We start from the raw sequence: 22,842 nt of genomic DNA, 5'->3' as shown, positions 1-22,842 counted from the left end.
CAGATCAACTTCCAATTTATTATGCGCAACGGCATCCCCCCCCCCCGCAGAGCAGCGGGAAATTGATAAACAGATTTCGGAATGGTTAGAGAAACAAACGATATGCCTTTATCCATTTTTGGCAGCAATTCCACTTTTTGTTTGATGGACATCAAAACATACTTTCACTTTGTAGATCCTTTGGGAGCTCCAGCATCGGAAATTCTGTTTGACATAATTAAAAGTTCAAGCTTACTTTTATAAAATTGCTCTAACAGTCAGCAAAAAATAATAAGCTGGATCCAATTCGAAGATTAAGGAACAACACAATCTGCAACATTAACTGAATTAGATAATTTTAGCTTAGGTTATACCGTCCGTTATACATTAAACGCGCATGCGTAAACACATTATGCGCATGTGCACGCGCATATTTGCAGCCGTAAAATTCTTACGCGCATGCGTCAATGAGATGCATGCGCAGAAAGTTTCTAGCTTTGAGGTCTGGATTATAGATCATTCCGGATTATGGGTGTCCAAATTAACGACTTTTGACTGTAATTATAGAAAAATTAAAAAAATTACTTTGTTGCACTTTGATTAATTAAGTTGCTTTAATTGACATTTTAATTTTTTATTTTGATTTGCTTCCATTATTAATTATCTAGTTATAATTAAGAAATGTGGCTGTGTTAAAAATTCTCTGGCTGCTTCTTGTAAAAGGCAAAAAAATTTTCAACAATTTATTTTTTTACCCCCAAGCATGCGTGCCAAAATTACGAACACAAGAAGGCACGCTGGGTATGTCATACCCGAAAGCAATTAACAGGTTTTAAATTACATTAATATAATGGGGGACCGGAAAGTAATGCCGCTTTCTTACATTAAATTCAAACGAATAAATGTGTAACATATTTTTAATTACCCTCGTTATCAGCAACCTTTTGCCATCTAGTATGCCGATTTCATTCCCAGACCGATAAAAATCAATTTATTTTTGAGTAAAATATCTGGAGATGGCATTTTGGACATCATCCAAATTTTCAAATTTTTTGTCACTAAGAAACTGTTGTAGGGATCGGAATAAATGGAAATCCGAGGGTGCGATATCAGGCGAATATGGTGGGTGAGGCAGTACTTCCCACCCCAATTCATTATGTTTTTCCAGTGTCCGTCTTGCACAGTGCAATCATGCATTGTCGTGTTGCAGAAGGACGCCTTTTCCGTTGATAATCGCCAGATATTTTTCGATTAAAGATTGGTTCACTAGATCCAAATGTTCACAATAAAGGTCTATATTAACAGTTTTTTCAGGTTTCAGCAATTCAAAATGAACAATTCGGCGAATACTCCATCAAACACCCAGAAGCGCCTTTTCGGGATGTAAACCCTTCGTAACCCCTTATTAAAACTGCTTTTTGAAAATTACTTATTAAAACTGCCTCATATAGGACTTATTTTTTTGTCTCCACTAATCAAACGATCAAAAAATGGTTCTGTATGGTGCTGTTGAAGCAATACGTTGCATGTGATGGTGGATAGGTTGGCTTTGTTCTTTTCGGACAGATTGTGGGGGACTTAAACACCTGCTTTGCCTATTTTTCCATTCTGCTTTAAATGTTCTTGGATGGTGAACCGAGGTTGGTTAAGAGTGTTTGACATGGATTTGCTTCCACTTCTGCCCTTAGTTGTCGACATGCGCAGAAATGATATTACTTTCCAGTCCCCGTATTAAATATGAGTATAAATGTGGATTAACATAAAAAACGATGAACTTTGGAATATTTTAAAAAATATAATAAATGAAGTACTCAACATACAATTATTTTGCACATCTCTGGCAAACAGAACACATGTGCTCTATACAAATACTGATATTACATTTCTCGCACAGAAACCGTATCTTTCTGTTGTTGTTTTTAGGGCATTCAGCGCATCTTCTGTAAAAGTTTTTCATCTTTTTAGATGGTGGTTGCATGTTGTAATCTCCTTTTTAGATGGTGGTTCCATGTTGTAATCTCCTGAATTTTTTTCTTTTAGTTTCAAAGTGAGTATGATTTGCTGCCGCAGTTGATTTTTCGAATAACCAGTATTTCCTAGAATTTTAAAGATAATGCTTTTAGAACTAGTCCTAACATTCGTTCGGAATTTGTTTTTCTTCCATACCAAGCCATTTTTATCAACATAATTTTCATCATTTCATTGATTTTCTAATTCATGTCTGTATCACTGTCTGTTGATGAATTATAATTGTTGTTGTGTCATTCATCTATTAATTTTTCCTCCTCTTTTCTAAATGTTTTGTCATCTCTTGAAATGGTTTCTAGCATATTTCTCAACCTTTTCCATTTCTTTATCATAACTTAGATGCCGCGCCATGCTGATTAAGAAAGTGAGGGTGAAAATCTGAAAGACGCAAGAAGGTACGTGGGTGTCGCATACCCAAACTGTACAATTCCTAGAAAAGTATTTGAAGAATCACTCACCCAGCTTCATGAATGTGACCTTGAATTCAGCTACAAAAGATTTTGTCCATTTCCAAGAAAGGGGTATTGAGATAAGGAAGAAAGAATATGCCCCCCCCCCCCCGGATATGAGATACCAGGCGCGCACACGGGGATTAAAATATTTTATATCAGTTTTATTAATTTTATTGAATTGTTTTTTTATTTCAATTTTGAAATGTTTTTGTTTGAATTTTGATATGTATGTTTCCTTTTGCGAAGTTCCTGCCCTTTCATGATCTAATTTCGATTTAATTATTATCTCTCGATTATTTAATTAATTTCATAACATACTGCATGGCTTTAATAATTATATATATGATCTTAATTTGAAATTTGTCAACTTTTTTTTCATGTATGTAATAATTCTGTAGATTACTTGAGGATTAGATAAACAGATGCATAGATACTTAAGATGACGGTAACAAAAAACTTTAGTAGAGGTGACATTAATTTAAACACAGTTTTATTTCATAATTAACATGGGTTCACATATAATCATTATAGCTCGCACCCCGCAGTTTTGTAGAGGTTACATCTGTTTAGACAGTGGTGATAAACGGATGCATATTGGCAAGCAAAGTAGAGAAAAAAGGTCTGCATAATACTGAAGCAGTATTTATAGTAAAAAGTTTCTTTGATTGGACGAGATCCATCAGATTGCAGTGAGATTACATAAGAAACATGAAAAGAATTAATTTAGAAAGAAACAGTTAAAAAAATAATTATAAACAATTTAAAACAGAAAGAAGAGGTAGCCAAATTAAAATGAGGAATTAAAAGTACTAGTCTTATATAAAACTTGGTAGTTTTTCTTTCATACTTTTATATCTTACATATTCTCCAACCTCTCCTTCAAAGAGAAAAAGGCCTGGTGATAAGACTTTATTAGAAGAAAGCATTAAAGGGTTAGCAAAAGAAATATAATTTTGTGAAAAAAATCATAAAATTATCTAAATTTTAAATATAACACTTCCGGTCAATAAATGCAAATTTTAGAGTTCTGTTGAAATTTTCAGTCTAATTTTAAAAGTCTACAAGTTCATTTTCTCTGAAAATATTGTTAAGTGTATACGAGTTTGTAGTGGATTGAATGCACACAGAACTGATAACAGCTTGATAAAATTTATTTTCCCCCAAAAGAAACACTTAACAGTTCTAGAACTTTCCACAGATGTACTCATGCAGCTCTTTCCAGGATGATAGAGCATAATCAGTAGTTACCATTTCAAACTGAGAACGTTAAACACAATGCAATGCATATAAAGAGTAAAGCTTGCACGGAGATTTTTCAATACTCTGAAATGCTGAAATGAAAACTTATAGCCAATGCTCTTTTCTGGTCTTATATAGTTTCCCCCAGCCGTCGAAGAATTTCCATTACCTTCCATTTCTCGAAATTACTCGAAGGCATTTACATTTGAAGTTACATAGAAGGGTCAGATACTGTTGTATATAGGGATCAGTTGTAGTACCAACTACAGTTATACATGGACCAAACCAAAATGTTGCCAAATGGTTAGCAAGTTTGGTGACTTTTAGCAATTTCTTGCGAAATTTGGCTACAAAATGTAGTCACCGAAACCATTACAAGCTTGGCGATATTTCACTAATTTAGCGAGATAGACATTTACTTCATTATTAAGTGGACTTTCCCGTGTAATCTTATTTTTCTGGCAAAGCATCACTTTTCTTGAGTCTGTTCACCATCTGATTATCCACATCCTCCACGAAAACATTAGCAATTTGTTACCGACGTTGTACAGAAATGTTTGTTTCGGTATTGTATTTTTACTTTTGCAACTAGGACTACATGTTTTTAATATTCTTTTCTCCTATGTAAGAAATGCACACTTCTCTTCTCTCTCTCTCTCTTTTTTTTTTTTTTTTTTTCCACTGTGATTCTCCTTGCGAATATCTTTTTGCTGAAACAAACTAAGAATTGCCCTAACTTGGCACCACATACAACCTCCATACCCAAATATTAAAAGGAGAAGGAAGAAGGGAAAATTCGCACATTGATATGATGCCATTAAGTTAGCCTCACTGTACTAAAGGTGTGCAAAAAGTTGAGCCTGAGGTTTTGCCTAAGATGTCAAGTATTTATGCAGCAATCCAGGTGTGTGCATATCGCAGGTATACTTGAGTGCATTCCAAATTCATTGCTTGTTTTTCTGTTTCTTTTTGGACTGAGTATGTTTATTTTTAGTTGTAATAAATCGTAATGGGACTGTAGAGTTTGCTGTGTTATATTTTCATTATATGAGAGAGTGTATATTGGAAGTTTCAGCTGTTCTTTGGCCATTGTGGCTGATGTACAGTTCCAAATTTGTGCAACTCTTTTTTTTTTTTTTTTATTGAAAACTGATTGCTGTGTATATTTATCCAGGGCTCTTTAGTTATCAGTGTTACTTTCAAGCTGATTAACCAAATGATACAAATAAAAAGCATTTCCATGTTGCCTTTTTTGTGTGCCTCTCATGAAGGAGATTTATCGGTGCAAGAGCAGTTTTAGCTCATTCTAAGTATACTGAAAAGTATTAAGTGTAATATGCTAAAGCACTACAGCATTCTCAAAGAGTTTTGTATGTAATGTAATAAATATTTATATATGTAATCCTGAATAATAAAATGTTCTTAAAAAACTCGTGTAAATTTTATTTTAAAAATATATCAGAGTTAGTAGAAAGGTATCAATTCATAAAAACTTGGTAATAATTTTCTATCTATGTGCTATACATCTAAAATAAATTCCTTTAACACCTAAAAAACTTTTTCTTCATTTGTAACCAAGTTACTGTGGCATTTAACCTTAAGCACACACGCTTATGAATGAACATGTGAGTGGTAAATACTTGCTGCTAGCATGTTCACAAATAAGCATGTCTGCTTCAGGAATAAAGCTTCAGACTGCTCATTATGTTTGTAATGCATGTGTGTATCATTTAAAAAAGGTATAAAGCTTCTTATAATAAAAAGGAAATTTTAGATTTTTAGAATTTTCTTATATCTATACATTTAAAATACAGTCAAAAGTCTTTAATCCGGACTCGTCGGGACTTCGGCGATTCCGGATTATCGATTTTTCCGCATTATAGATCATCAGTTTAAATCTGGTAAGATGGCATGCAGAAATTATAAAATTAAAAATATGAAACCGTAATTTATAAAATAATGAGCAATTATGATCTAAAGGGTATCAAAATTTACAAAAAAAGAAGCTTAATGTTTATTTGCTTACTTTACTAAACATTTCTTTCAACACGCGCATGCGTAAAGCATACATTACGCATAGCCGAAATTAGAAAATTGCAACCAGAAAACTATTTGATTTGTATTCGTGATATTTATAATGACGAGGAATTTGATTTAAATCATATCAAAGACGGAGTACATCGAGATGAAATACTACATTTAGTAAGGAATTATAAGCGGAATAAAATAAAAACATCTGCCCTGAAGATAAGGATAGTGCTGACAGATCAACTTCCAGTTAATTGTGCGCCGCGACGTCCCTACCCGCGCAGAGCAGCGTGAAATTGATAAACAGATTTCAGAACGGTTAGATGCCTTTATCCATTTTTTGTAGAAATTCCACTTTTTGTTTGATGGACATCGAAACATACTTTCGTTTTCTAGATCCTTTGGGAGCTCCAGCATCGGAAATTCTATTTGACATAATTGAAAGTTCAAGTTTACTTTTATAAAATTGCTCTTACAGTCTGCAAAAAATAATAAGCCAGATCCAATTTGAAGATTAAGGAAACATTAACTGAAATAGCTAATTAGATAATTTTAGCTTATGCCGTCTGTTATACATTAAACGCGCACGCGAAAACGTATTCTGCGCTTGCGCAGACACATATGCTCAGTCGTAAAGGTCTTGTACGCACGCGTAAATGCCTATGCGCGTGCGTCAACGCGGCGCATGCACAGAAAGATTTTAGCTTTGAGGTCCGGATTATAGATCATTCCGGATAATGGGTGTCCGAATTAACGACTTTTGACTGTATCCTATTGCCCCTGTTTTTAACATTTTTCATAAAATACTTTGATTTTATTTTACATTGTAGTATTTTTACTTCTCTTTCAGAGGAGAGAAGATGCAGAGCTAACACCTCAGTGTCACCATGTAAGTATTTGATTCTTATAAATTCACTTTGCGGAGTAAAGCTATATTTTATTGAAATTATTTCTATTGAACAGTAAAGAAAAAACATATGGCTGTTCCTTCCCCCAAAGTTATAAAATTTAGTTTTTCTTTTGTCTATAATAATCAATCTTATTTAGAAATCCTCAAGTAAACAATTTAAAAAATAGTAGAAGTAAATGTTTATCAGATTTTGTAATGTAATAGATTATAATTTTGAGTGATAATTTTTATCTGGATATAAAATATTTCTAAGCTTGCATATTGATATGAGTAAGATTTAAAAACTGCCAAAATAGTAACTCTATCATAAACATATGCAAAGCAGAAAAGCTTAAAATATTATATTGCGCTATAGTAATTTGGAGTAATTATATGCATGGTTAAAAAAAGGGAAGGGGAAAATTGTGGCATGTAATTTGATTGTTGAAGTGAATGAAAGCTACTGCACATTAAAAGCTAATCTACTCCTACTTTGTGCAGCAGTAAGTATTCACTGCTATTTTCAAAAAGCCTAATAAGTTCTTTTTTACCCATCTCCTATGCTTCATTAATTGTTCAAATGAAATTTGTACTATGCAGTTAGAAACAGGTTTATTTGAGCTTTCAGAGTTAATCATATCCTTTCATAGATTAAGGAATTATCCACTGAACAATATATAGCGTCCCTGTTTCTTACACTGCTGTCACACCAACGCGGTCACATGTTCTTGCTTAAAGCGTTAACCAATCAGAAGCGAGTTCAGAGGTGGCGTTTGCCGTATGGCCAAAGACCATGTTAGTTGACTTAACTTCAACTTGCTTTCTGACGCTTGACGAATCAGTTTCAGGCATATTGTTTCAAATGTCCAGTTTATACCATGATTTTTAAATGATTGCACTTTAAAAAATTCTTCTTGATGAAAAAAAAAAGTCAAATAGACTAATCTTAATAAAAATGTCAGATAATAATAAAAAAAGCATATACTGATAGAATAAATAGCTTTATAAATTATTTAAAAGAAAATTCTCAAGTTTATTAGCAGTAATAAGCCTTAATAATCAACCATAAATTATACATGGTTGATAAGTTTTACAGAATAATCTAAAGCAATAGATTGTTGCGAGAAAATATTGATGATTTTGAATTTTTCTTAAAATATATCTACATCAATTTAAGGTTGCTCTTGTTGCCTAGTGGATAAAACATTGGCTTCTTGAGTTAAAGATTTTGGATTCAAGGGTCACCAGCAGTGGTGTCATAATAGAGTTGGTATTTTTAATAAAATATTTACAGAAAATATTGCGAGTTTCAGAGTAGCCCAGATGTTTCTTCAGTTTCCTGAAGGTGAAGTGTGAAAACCATGTTTACCCACAAGATACCTTAGCGCAGAGTTAACACGCTCAAGTAGGTAACTTAGCTTTTACTAGGGACTTTTATTGCGGGTTTGGGCCTTGCTTTTTCTACCTCTGATGATGGTACGAATACACCAAATTTTGTTTTTATCTACCACGACTTTTTAATTTGGGGGGGGGGACATAAGAATTGCATTTATTTTTAATTTCATTTATCATTCATGTAAACTTAATTTTCGCTCCGTATTGTGTGCATTATCCTTCTTTTGACAACGAGTCTTTGATATAATTCATAAGATCTGACTACAATGATCTGATTTTATTTCGGTGGACATGAGACTAGCAAAAGTGATACTGGTATTAATATAAAGTTGCTGTTTCGGTTGATCTTTACATTATGGTAACTTGGCGATTTTTTGGCGAAAATTTGGCGACAACTCTCCTACAGCAACCCTCTATTTTTTTTTTTTTTCCCGCCGCCTAAAGACATGTTTCTTTTCATTTTATCTACTGAACCAACAATCTACTAGCCGAATTACACTTATGCTAGAAATTTTATCTAACAAAACTGCTTAATCATAACAAATATTCACTGCAAAACTGGGAAAAAGTGCACAATACCATACTTCTTACGCGTTTTTCAAAATAACACATACACATAAACCATGTACACGTCGACTTATTTTTACTTAAAAAAAATCCCAGAATTACACAAAAATGGCATTGCGCGCACTCTTCACTATACCCATGTACACTGCTTTTTTCTCATAAATTAGAAAAATTTCACGAAAATACATGACAATTTTCTGAATCTTTAAACCCGGTAAAAAGAACATATATGAAATTACCTGATCGCGAAAAAGTATATACCCTTTCCAAATATGAACATTTCCACATATAAAATAAATAAAATATCCAAAAACTTTTACCTCTAAATTATCTATTATATTATAAACGTCACCAACGAATTCATACCGCAAACATTACAAATACTTAGTGTCAAATATTTAAATTATTTCCATGCACGTTTACTTCAACTAAAACGTATACCAAATTCCTACAAACATAAAATTCACAAAATAACTATCATTTAATTAAAATATAATTAAATTCAAAAACACTACTTATAATATATAAATAAGCACATACATTAAATTAATAAAAATTAGCTTACAATCCTAATTACTTTAAAGTAAATCATTGCTAATAACAATTTTCCCAATAATACCAAATTACTTTACTTCCACCTTACATTTAGAACAATGCATAAAAATAATATCCTCAAATAATTAAAAATACTAACTTACCTAATCTTCTTCAGAATCTTGATTACGTGTCCGATAAACTTTTCTTATTTCTGTTTCAGGATCTTTAAAATCATACTTATAGTTCACAGCAAGGTACCAAGTAAAATAAATAACTTAATAAAACATCTTTACTTCTATCTCGCACAACCTTAAAGAAACACTTATTACTACCCCTTTCAATCCCACTAAATACCCATTTCGAATTCACTTTAGTTAGGGCCATGGGATCCAAAAATTTACGAACACTGTTTTACACAACACGGTATAAAGCCAAATACAAAATTTCCAGATTTTTTCCCGATTTCCCCCCTTTTCCGATTAAAGAACCGTAATTCGTCCATTAATATCACGACATATCCCATGATCTCTCATTTCCCTCACACAAAATAATGCGTAATCGGAACTGAGTACTGCTCACATTATTACCAAAGTCCCAGGTAGTAACCTTTATCGCCTCCAAAATGTCGCCAGACTACCAGTTACCATATTCTAAAGATCAGCCGCTGTTTCATCTAGTTAAAAAATTTAGTGAGTTCTGAATTTTAAACAAGTGGTGAGAAGTAAACCATTTGTTTAAAAAAAATTAAGAAAACTGTTATTTATACAGAAAAGAAGCTTGCTAGTATGTAGCTGATTTTTTGTACGCATTTTAATGGGTTCATGTTTGTTTTTCTTAACATGCATGGCCACTTTTCGAAAGGTTTAATCTTGATGATAATTTTTTATTAATTTAAAGAATTTTTGCATGAGCATTAGCAAATTTGCCAATTGGAATTGAATTTTTAACACAAAAAAAGAAGTATTATATAAAATGCCATTACTTTAGTGAGTTTTTGATAAAAGTGACCTTATAAAATAAACCTTTTGATAGTGGCTGTTCATTAATATATGAATGACTTATATGAAGTAGTTACTGTTACATTTAAAGTAAAAAATATGTACATAAGGCAGAAACTAAAACATTTTTTTAAAAATTGCTATTGTTCATTAACTAAAAAATAACTGCTTTTTTTAAGTATCATATTTAATTTAGTAATGCTGTAAATCCTGCATATATTTAAACAAAATATACTTTTTTATTGCATTATTTAAATCAATTAAGGGAAGTTGGTTTAAGGAAGTATTTAAGGGAAGTTCATACATCATGCAAAAACAAAACACTTATGGTATTCTACCCCATGAAAAATTTACTCTCCAAAATAGAATCATGCAATTAGGATTTTTTAATTATCATTCAACAAAATTCATAAATAAATTAAATTAGATATATACAGCGTTATATATGTACAACAATCCTTTTCTGGAATAGCCTATTCCTATCTTCCAAACGTTTCTTTTCTGCGATATTCTGACAAAAATTAGTGTTCTACCTGTGAATAAATAGTTCAATGAGGGCTAGAAATTCATTGAATTGATGAGGTGTCATGCGAAAGTAATTAAAAGAAATTTCGTTTCATTCAAGCTCATTTCTTCAATTAAGTTATTTGTATCTTCTTGCTGCAGTCTTCTCTCACATATTAATATAAATCACTGCATTCTGCTTCCTTTACACAATGCAAGAAATAAAATAAGTTTAATTTGAGCAGAAATTAAATCCATTTTAATTGAAAAATGTAATCTTAAAAAGTCAAAATACCACACAAAAATTTTGTGTTTGCCCCCCAAATTTCCGATATGAAGCGCCATCTAGTGTGAGCATATGACAACTTTCGAAGCGAAAGTTGCTGCGCTGGTGTGAACTGAACATATGCGGAAAGCGTTTTTTTCTGCATTGCCGCTCAACGGACCAGTGCAGCTTTAGTTGGATAAGAGCTTTGTGTCTAGTAATTTATTGCTTCTAAGTGTAATAAAATCGTTTTGTAGATGGCTAATAGAAAAGTACATTTTATGTTATGAAGAATTTTACATTTTACTGATTATTTTTCATAAAAATAGTCACATTTAAAATGTTGATATATTCATATTTAAACTTTGAACCAGTATTTGAGTGTAGGGAATTTTGAAGCATTGAGTTTTGCCTGAAGTGTGACTGGGCATAATCTGGCTGTGTGAAAATTATTGTAATTGCTGTACATGAGAAAAAGCATCCTTAAAGTAATCTACAAGGTCATTATTATTTCATAGAAAAAAACTTTCATTTGCTATAAACTAAATATGTGTATTTTTACTCAAAAATTAGTAAACTGGTAGTTGGAGACTCTTCTGATGATTTGCTTACAGCAGGAAATATATGATGTACTTAATTACAAATATATTACCTGCCACTTTAAGCATGCTTTTTTGTTACACATTAGTCCCACCAGCGCCCGAGCGATTAAGACCACTGAATGCTGGGAATTCGACTAGTTTCTATACCAGGCAAATGGGCTAGCTGCATGATTGGTTTTCATAGTTTTTCCCACATGCAATGTGAATACAAGCCAGATGTTGAAGGTTGTGCAGTTTATTTCTTTTCTATCTAGAAGTAAATTACTGGTTATAAGCAAACATTAAAGTAGAATGAGTCTCTTCTCTTATTAATGGATATCTGCCCTGCGATGTATAAGAAACACAGAAAGTAGAAACATATTTATTGCCTATAGGAAAGGAAAAAAAATATCTAGTGATGGTACAAACATTATTAGCTGTCCATAGAAGAATGCATAGATTCAGAAAGTTTCTTTTGGATCAAGTCTGCTTTCAGTTGAGGAGGTGAAGGAAAGTAATGTCAGATGAGCAGCTTAATTGCTTCCATTTTCAATGGTGATTCTTCACCAGTTCCTGTTGGAAAGTCTTCCACGAATGCATCTTTCAAGGAGATAGCCATTGTGTGCTGCTGTATTCAAATAACCTAACTTCTTATTGCATTACAGTAAACACTCTTCTGCTGCCTAATGATAGATCAATTCTATTACTTACTGTAACATTGATGATGAAGTATGCAGTGCAATTTTCTTCTTTTAAGCTGTTTCCTCCAATCGTACGAAGTTATCATTCCAGCACAAGACCTTTTTGCATAATGCCATTGCACTTTGTATGTATCAGAACTTACCCTGTACCACTTTGTACAGCAGAACTTAATTTCAGCTCTGCAGCCACATTCAGGCATCTGAGGGAAAATGCTATATAGTACAAAGTTCTAAATCCAGACATCCAAAATCTGGAATGATATAAAGTCTGAACCTCCAGATCACCAGTAACTGTTTAAAAAAAATGTATGCTTTATGTTTGCACTTTTGATATTTTTTTATAAAATGTGAAATTTCCCCATTCTTAAATCTCACTTCAACACTAAATAAAATGCCATATATTGAGGGGGGTATTCATTTATTAGCTTGAATCTGTATTATCAATAATTTGTCTCTGTAATCTTCCTTTGCTTGGCATACATTTGAAACTGGTAGCATTTTACATAAAAATATCGTTGGTTTTACACCTGCTGAATAATTTATATTCCTGATGTCAGCTTGGCGAATCAATCCTGATTATCATATCAGCACACAGCAGCTTAGAAATGACTCTGGCAGTAATGCATAAATAACTCTAAAAAAAAAAAAAAATGTTGGTAATTGAATACCAAAAAGCATGGTAACCTTTTATGTTGACATTATGCTTGGCATTCAATATGGACTTCAGATACCTTTGCTGCAAAGTGTTAAATGGGTTAATGAGGAGAAATTCCATAGAAATTTCTTTCCAGATAGAAAAAAAAAAGGGAGGGGGAAGAAAAGATTTTGTTAATGACACTCATAGGCAAAAGTTTACTTAAGTGCTGTTTGAATTGAAAATAATTGATTTGTGATTCAGATAAACCCAGAACTGGTGAGGCAGCACTAGGTAGCAAAATTTAGGAAACGCAAAGTTTTTAGGATGTTTAAGAGCAAGCAAGAAAGTTAAGGGATGGCAAAATCTATAGAATTTAGCAAGGACCAAAAATGTAGGAACAGCAAAATTTTTTAGATTTAGGAAAGGGCTTAGCAGCAGAATTTCAGACTCGGAGAGATAGCACTGGGCTACAAAATGTATAGCACTTTCCCTGGATAAACTTTAAGTGGGAATTTATTCGTTTGAGACTCAGATAAACCTGAGCATACACACGAAGAATAGACGTAAGTATAAAGACAACTAAACTAGTATAATTCAGCCTTAATTTCACCAGCATAATTTCGGAAGAAATGGAGTGAAGTGACAATAAATGAAGATGATATAATAAAAGTTTTTCATTGCAATGACAATGCCCCAATCATCTATCAACTAACATATGGCAAAATCTGTTCTAAATCCAGAAAATATTGTTACTGATATTGTGACAGAGAAGTTGTGAGAATGAAAAAATTTTGACTGGCAATTTAATGGGAATTCTTGACATGGCAGTTAAAGAACTTGAACAACTTGATAACTGAACAAAATATTATGTCTTATTAGAATTAAAGAGAAAGTACTATTAGCACAAAAAATGGGACAACTTCAATTGACATTGAATGAAATATTTAATAAAGCAAACAAACAAATATTGTGCTGTTTTTTTGTAAATTTCATAAATGCTTCATTATTTCATATTTTTAATTCTATAGTTTTTACTTGTTATCCTGCTAAATTTAAACTGATGTCTAATATCCGGAAAAATCCAAAATTTGGTATCATAGAAGTTCTGATCTAGTAATGATCTGATTTGTAATGTAATGATTTGCTCAAGTATTCAGCATTTTTATAAATAGTTTGCTGTTTGAATAATGGAATTGGTACTCAATTGGACAATGATAGATTGCAGCATTATTGCAACATTTAGTGCATTCATTTCATAAATTATTTAGAAATTTTGTATTCCTAACCTTAGATGTGTGCTTATATTAATATTGCAGTAAATTTGTAAACTTGTAGTAATTCTCTGCCAAAATCATTAGTTTGAACTGTTGTTTGTATATGTATTTATAAGGCTTCATGTTCCTGGTCATTATACTCGTACATAAAATGAACTTGGAAACAGTGTTTCAATTCACATGATTAAAAGTGTTTTATTTATGTTCACATGAGAGTATTTTTCTTTAATTTTGTATGTGTAAAGTAACTAGCATGCATGTTCACTTAAACCGTTTTTTCCTTTAGCTTGAAAAGACATTAGGTTTTTTGATACTGGAGACATGAAAAACGATCAGTGCCTTCACTGGGACTTGAACCTGGACCTCTCGAATATGTGCCGAGTGTGTTACCCGTTACACCACAAAGGCATGCTGAAAGGAGGGAGAAAATACCTTATATATTACTCCTTTTAAAGAGCGACTAGAGAGTAGGAGACTCAGTCGCTATAATCATTAGGCGATCAATCATTAGTCAATCAACAGATGGCACCCAAATTAAAAGGTGATGAATTACCATCCACCACCTTTTAGTTTGAGTGCCATTTGTAAAATCATTAGGTTTTTTAATGCAGAATACGTGAAAAATGAGCAATGCCCTGGCCAGGACCTCTCAAATGTGCTATCATTACACCACAGAGGTATGCGGGAAGGAGGGAATAACTACTTTGTAAGCTAACCAATTAAATTTGTTTCTACGTACACTTTTAGGAAGAGGTAGCTTCTTTTATAGTGCTGTGATTTTCTTCCAGAATTGTGTTTACCATAGATATCATATTTTCTTATTACATAAATACCTGTTTTGTTATCTTTTTGTTTTAAACCTAAGCAATATTATAATTGGATATTTTTTTTTTTTTTTTTTTTTTAAATGTGACCTGTGTCAAATCAAATGTTAGAATGCATAAGACATTTAATTATGAACAGAAACCACTTTAAGGATGAAGTTTGCCTTCCTTTGAAGTTGATAGTTTTCATTTATATTTCTTTTGTTTTTAATATTTCAGTAATGTTAATAGGTAATTTAAGAAATTATTTCTTATAAATGAATGGAAAAATTAGTGACTCATTTTTTTCCAGCAGAGTCAGATTCTTGGCATTATTAGAAGTCAGTAGGAACAGAGAGTCAGATTCTTGACATTATTAGAATTCAATTATTAAATCATCATGTTGTAGATAGGGTGGGCACAGCATCCAGGGAGTGCTAAATTGATGTCATGAAATTTTAGAATGAAATGTTTCCCGTTCTTGGAACACAGAAAGAGGCACAAAATCTTCAGTTGTTCCCAGGTGCTGAAACCCTAGTATGACTCTGGAAAATCAATAAAGAATTTCAAATGGAATTTACTTAGAATGAATTTTAAAAATGCATTATTTATTATATTTTGCTGTTAGCAGCGATCTAGATTGCTTTCTTTTTGATGAACGCATAAGTATTTAGTATTCTGTAAGATTAATATGTATTGTTAACATTGACATGCCCATATAACTTTTTAAAAAATTTTTAACTTAAGGAATTTTTTTCTATATTTTAGCTCATATGGAATTTCAAGAGAAATTTGACTATTGATAACAGGTTTGTCACTACAGCAAAACACATGTGTCGGAAATTTTTAGAAAGTGTAAGTACTTCTTTAAAAAGCTATGATTCTAATATCAGTTTGTAAATCATTCTTAATTTTTTAAAAGTAACATTTTGTGTTATGTTAATGAATTTAATAGGTGGTTTTTTTATTAACTGTCCTCCCTCCAGTGTTTTTAAATAGGACTAAGGTTATCAATAAATTAGCTGCATATATTGGCAACTGAGAACAAATGGCCAAAAATCGTAACTACAACAAATCTTCCCAAACGCAGTGGTTACATTCTGTGTATGCCAAATTCGCATTCTGCAAATTTAACTTCCTGTGGAAAACATGCATTACGTATAACTGAGAATAAGAAAGTATGTATAATAATAATAATAATAATAATAATAATAATAATAATAATAATAATAATAAAAAACGCTAAACATTATTGTAAAGAACAAAACAAAACACATGTTAATTCGAAGGATTAATCATCATGAAGCTTACCTTGCATTACTATCATCATGAGTATTCCCTTGCAGAGTTCATATGGTAGAAATTCATGAGACACAAAAAGGCTTTTGATGCTATATTAAAAGCAGCCACAAAAATAAGGCAACTAGAAACTGTATACAGTGAATAAAAATGAACTTGAGTGATAATTTTTTGTCATTTAAATAACGGGGTCTAAAGCACCAATAAGGAAGTACCATTTAATGTACCATATTTGTTCGAAAATAAGAGCCTTTTTTTGCTGTACTTTTGTTTTGAAATTTGATAGAATCTTATAATTAGGCATTTTAATAAATGGAATAGCAGAATAAGAGGAGAAAATTTAATTATCATATTGTATAGAATAATTACACTGTTAGAATAAACTGCATAGTATATATAAACTGTATGTTATGAATTTGGCATTTAAATAATTAACGTTCGTTGAATTGTAAATTAAATGGTTTTATTTCCCGCGCAGTACAGCACGTGACGAATATTAAAAGAAAGCTAAGCCGGAAAATTGAAAATACAAGAGCGCGTGCATGTAACATTTAATAAATATCTCTTTTTGATTTCGAGAAAGTACTAGAAAATTCTCGCTCACAATTTTAAAATCTTATAAAAGGAGGAAAACCTCTCAGTTCATGGTAGTTAGTTACTTAGTTTGTTGTTGTTTAGAAAACTGCTCTTGTTGATTGTAGCGAATTTGTGGATTAGCTTTCTTTAGCTGTTTTGGAATTAAGTTCTATTGAATGTTTGAGTAGTTAAAAGATAACTACTGTGAGATATTGTAATACTGCACGATAATTTGAGGAAATTTAAGCATACTTCTTGTGATAATAATAATTTTTTGTTCATTTTTCATTGAACTTGTGCATTAATTTCAAACGAACCCGTATGCACGGAACATGTATAACTATCGTTAATTAAAATAGCAGCATGTTGTTCAGTGATTTCAATTTAAGTCTGTATCCTTTACAATGGTCACTGGAGAGTCTAACGTATCATTAATTTTCCCGATACTATTCTGTTTTGAGGATCGTAAAAAAATTGCAGCGAAAATGTATGTGCAAAAGCGCCAAATCTAGCAAATGTGCCCATTTAACAGTGTGCCAAATCTAGCGTACGCTCTGATTTCAGATTGCGTAAGTTTATATAGTTCTATATTTCTTAAGACGCCACTGAAATACTAGTTTAATTTTTAAATCCTTTTTTGATTTTAAATCCTTTTTTAAATATCCTATGGATTTAACAATTTGGGAATTGCCCAAGATGAAAAGTCGGCAATAGAATTTTGGGTAAAGTGCAGAATCACCCACTGTTTGATGCGTTTTTAAGAATTGCGCATACTCGGTATCTATGTGCACATCGACCTATTTTCACTTTAAAAAAAAAATCCCAGAATTGCACAAAAATAGCACTGCGCACATGCTTGGTTTATCTATGTACGCATCGTCCTATTTTCACTTAAAAAGTAAAAGAAAATTGACAAAAATCCCTTGTAAACCCTTGTAAAAAACAGCAAATAAATAAGTGAGCGATTCTGCACTTATTTTCAAAGAAAAAGCATCATTCATTATAGAAAATTACGTTTGAACAACCAACGAGATGAAATTATGCTTTAGTGATAAGTCAGTAGCGAAACAGCAATGCAGGCATTCATTCAGTTATGTTAAGCAATTTTTATATAAATTATAATAATGATCTGAAATAGTTATTTACTATTATGCTTCCATTCAGTCACGTTTAGCCTTTTTCATATAAATTATAATAATAAAAAGGTATTATGTGAAATTAACCTTTAATCTAGATTAACACATTGAGCACCACGTCAGCCATCTGTGGCTGACACTAGACTTTCCGTTTAGGCCGCGTCAGCCATCTGTGGCCGACACTAGACTTTCCATTTAGGCCGCATCACCATCTGTGGCCGACACTAGATTTTCCGTTTAGGCCGCGTCAGCCATCTGTGGCCGACACTCGACTTTCCGTTTAGGCTGCGTCGACCGCTGCTGGCTGACAGCGTGTATCATGATATATAACTATAAAATTTACACTGTTTTATGAAATTACAGAAAATTTATTTAAAATTTACTTAATTTTGATTCATTACAGGACTAATGGATTTCATTGAAACACGGTAAATATAAAAACGGTTCTCCATTACTGCTATTATAAAATGTGACAATTCTCTTAGTCTTTTTTCTGGCTATTACTCCTGACCCTTCAATACCAGCGCTTTTATGTGGCGTGCATGGCCTAAACGGGATTGCCTAATAAATACGCATGGCGCTCAACGTGTTAAAATATCAATCTTAGATAGTTATTAACTATTAGACTTCCTTTCTTTCGTTAGGGTTGCCGCAGTTATTTTTGGCAGCATTGGCATCAACAATAGTTTGGCGATTTTTTACGGCCCTCGAAACTGAATAGTTCCATTTTTCCTTATTTTTATTTCTATGCATTGTAAAATATTGTATTTAATTTGGTAATTTGCCTTTCATTCTAATTGGAAACAAATGAATTCTAATCAGAATAATGCTATCATCAAATATTCATTTGCATTTTTATTTCTTAAAATTTATCCTAAAGTATGAGGTGGAGGGTACTATTTTTGAATAAATGTGATATGTACTTTTAAATTTAGATAATTTTTGCTAAGTAAATGTATTAAATATTTTGGAAAAAATTGGTTTACAATAATTGTATTTTTTTGTGTTATGTGTGAATGAAAGGATAGATTAAAAATCATGTAAATTGGAAACAAATGAATTCTAATCAGAATCATGCTTCTATCAAATATTCATTTACTTTTTTATTTCTAAAAATTTATCCAAAAATATAATGAGGGTATTGTTTTTGAATAAATAAGGTAACATATACTTTCAAATTTAGATGATTTTTGCCAAGTAAATGTATTAAATATTGTGGAAAAAAATTAGTTCACAATAACTGTATTTTTTGTGTTATATGTGAATGAAAGGATAGATTAAAAAGTAGTTTTAGTATATTGATTAAAAATCATGTGATGTACTACAGTTATATTATCCTCTTCCATATGAATGTATTAGTGAGTACAGATTCATTGGCCTGACAGCAACAGATAGCAACTGCAGATAGTACTATTTTGTGTTGCTACTGTTGCTACTACAAAATAAACATAAAAAATGAAGATATGACAACAGAAAGGAGAAAAGGTAGAACAGGACACCATTAGAGTTTAGCTAGATAGATTTCCCGACCATCTGGAAAAACTTGGATAAAATTATATAAACTGCATAGTTTTAACTATGGGATTTAAATCTTCATTTTTCAGTTCACCATTTATACCATGTTGTATTAATCAATATTCTTGAAAATATATAATTAGATCCTTAAAGAAACATTTTGAGAATCTGTCTGTACCGATAGCAAGTTGTGACTTTGTGTACTACTAATTTGGATTAGTGTCAGCTGTCATCTCTGGATGTTAAAGGGATTTGGAAAATGGTATTGATTGACAGTATGTACTGCAGGGAGAAGATGGAAATGTTGAATTGAGTGTATGAACTTTGAAAACAAACTTTTTTATTATTATTATAGTTTTCATTTTTATTGCTGATTGGGAGGGAGGGAGTAAAACTACTTACAGAGAGTTTTTATGTTTATGAACTGCTTTGTTTACAGCTGTCCTGATTGATATGGTGATTAGCACATGCTGGGCTCCAAACTGACAGGCTCAGGTCTAAATCTTATATAAGATATATATCTTTGTGATGTAGTGTGTTTGTAGGTTTGGGTTACTTAAAATTCATTAGCTTGTAAGTCTTTTTCTGAAAGCATAATTTTAATTCTCAGAGTTTTTTTTTTTTAAATCGGAATTCATGTGGAGTTCAAGCAGACAAACCTTCTGTGCTTTTCCATAATTGAATAATCCAGTGCAATCTCCTTATTAGTTAGTGTTCATCAAAGCTTGATGGTAAGGAGTGAAGAGTATTAGGATCTGAGGTTTCAATCCAGGGGAATCTAAATTGTGATGAAGCTCCATCAAGTTTCTAGGGGCTTTGTTGTAACTAAATAATCTATTCCATTTATTGATAATTAATATTGTAATAATTTGTCTTAAATACTGTGAGTATCGTATAATCAGTGATTTCATACTACTATACTACCATAAAATGTTCATAAAAAGGGAAATTTTAAAAAGTCCATTAAAAGGAAAATGTTTCATACTACCATATAATGTGTGCATAAAAAGTAAGTGCTGAAATTCTTGATGGTAATGAGAGGTCTTTTGAAAGTTATTTGTTGCAGAACTTCAATACTTAGAACTCTTTAAGTTCCTCCTCCTCCTTTGTAATATGAAATGATTTGCTTTTGAGTAATATTGCATCTTTTTGTCAGCCAAACTAAAATAGTTTTTAAAATATTTATTTTAATTCAGATGTAGCCTCTTTTGCATGTTAACACACAGTATGGAAAAGTATTCCCTCTGGACATTTATTGCACTTTTTTCTGTATTACTTTTGGATTGTTTCTTGTATTTATTGTGTATATGTAAAAATCTTTCTTTTTCAGCAAAAGGAATGTATACCATCAGAAGATAAACGAGGCCATTTGTTATCATGCCTGATGGAGTTTGCTGAAAATGCTACAGAACCAGAATGTCGGTCATTCCTGAAGAAAATGGAAGCAATAATATTCAGTGATTATCGCCTGATTTACAAATTCACTGAAGAATGTGGTTCTGACATTGATCAGTTTCAGTGTGGTCGTCTTGATATGGATTCTGAGGTATGATACATTATCTGCTTAAATAAACAAAGCAAATTTATTGTTCTCTCTGAAGGCTTTCATTTCCCCCCATTCACGTAGAAAACATTGTATACAAAGAAATAATCTTAATCACTCATATATTGTTCGAAACTATACTTATATACGCCCTCGGTTGGCGAGAAACTCCACGGCGCTAGATTACTATCTAAATTTTTTGTCTACATTTCGAACTTTAAACCTAAAATGTCTGCAAAAATTCGGGTTTCGCATGCGCAAACACCTCATTTTTAACACGCAGTTTGCGCCAAAAATCCGAAACAAAAATAAAAAATTTAAATAGTAAAAACTTAAAATTTCTGACCAAAAATATTTGATACTAGAATCTATGTACACAGCGATTTGTTTTAACTTTAAAAAAAATCAAAGAATTGCACAATCTATGCAGCGTAGGAATCTAAGAATTACACACACCTCGCTAAAGTAAACTAACATAACAACAAAAAATTTCAAACAGTACCACATACACAGCGTTCTGTTTTAACTTGGAAAAAAATCAGCAAATTGCACAATCTTGGTGTCGTGCAGAAATCAACAAAATAAACTAAAATATCTAAAATAAATTACAAATAATTCAAAAAACAATAATAATGACAGAAATTCATAGCAGAAAAACAATGAACATAGCATTCTATAAAATAAGAACGACAATAAAATAAAAGTCACTTACCATTATTATCCAAACAGCAGAAATATCAATTTCAAACATCAGCAAAACTCATCAATTTCCACCACTTTATCCTTCCCCCATATCTTCTGAGACAGAGAGTATGCAAAGTCTAGCATACATTTGTGAATAAAATTTCGCCAGTCACACATCGTCTGTGAGCAAAAGTGCCACAATTTTTCTATATTGCACATCTTTCTGCAATTAAAAATTTCAAAAGTAACGATAAAATCTTCCTCCAAAGTTACCTTACTACACGAAAACCACAATCCCAATCTTAAACTTCACTGACAGCCATAAGCAATTTCAAAACGCCCAACAAACCAACCAGCAAACAAAACCACTGCAGCAAAATCAAGTTTCAACATCAAAAGGATTGCCATACAAACAACATCGAGCCAAAAACCATGGCAGAACACACAATTGTGCCAAAAACCAGCGCAAAGTGCATATCACCACATTTGGCGACCTGAGGGCATATATAAGAGTTCATTATAACCATTTGCCATCAATATTTGTGTATGAGCCCCATTAAAATTTGAAACATTGTCTGTAATAACATTTTCCATCTTCTTGCATAAAATGTTTAAGAGCTGCAGTAAAAACTTCAAACATTAAGTCTGTTACTATCTCCAAATGTATTGCTATTGTGGATAAATGTATAATTATAGCAATGTAAATTTTAGCATGTGCATTGACCCTTGATTGGACATGGAATAGTGTGGAGAAATTAATGCCATAATTAATACAGGGTGAAGTCAGAGTTACATGCTCAGTGGGAAAATTACCCATGACATGACTTGCTGCAATTTCCTTGTTTTTAAAGCAAACAGCAGAAGCATGCATTATTTTATGAGTCAAGCCTTTGCCATGAATGAGAAATATTTCAAACGCACTTGATGAAGTAAACCTTGTGCTCCAATATGTAGATACTTCGTATAAACATATTCAAAAATCAGTATGGTAATTCTATGACTTGGAGGCAAATTTAACTGTTGTTTACAATCAAAAATAATCTTGAGTTTTTAATTTTCCTCTGTCTCTTAAACAAACAAACAAACAAAAAAAAAAAAAAAAAAAAAAAAAAAAAAAAATGCTGGAATAGGTTTATCTTGTCGAAAAGCTGCAATTTCCAAATTAAAGGCAGTGATTTCTAGATCCTGTATAAGAAACTCCTTAGCTCTTTG

The 22,842-nt window shown here is 31.9% G+C and overlaps 1 protein-coding gene across 1 annotated transcript in view; it reads left to right on the top strand.

The window, feature by feature from the left end:
* The window catches only part of Glg1 (Golgi apparatus protein 1), an 81,980-nt gene that overhangs the window by 7,472 nt on the left and 51,666 nt on the right, over positions 1-22,842 (top strand). Inside the window, exons 2-4 of the mRNA XM_035365384.2 lie at positions 6,577-6,615; positions 15,646-15,732; positions 20,734-20,949. Of these exons, the coding sequence (XP_035221275.1) occupies positions 6,577-6,615; positions 15,646-15,732; positions 20,734-20,949 (342 nt within the window). The remainder of the gene's footprint in view (positions 1-6,576; positions 6,616-15,645; positions 15,733-20,733; positions 20,950-22,842) is intronic.

Source organism: Stegodyphus dumicola, chromosome 7 (assembly GCF_044657685.1).
Source record: "Stegodyphus dumicola isolate Sdum_Otavi_A_Nest chromosome 7, ASM4465768v1".
Taxonomy (NCBI): Eukaryota; Metazoa; Arthropoda; class Arachnida; order Araneae; family Eresidae; genus Stegodyphus; species Stegodyphus dumicola.
This window is presented reverse-complemented; position numbering and strand designations above follow the sequence as displayed.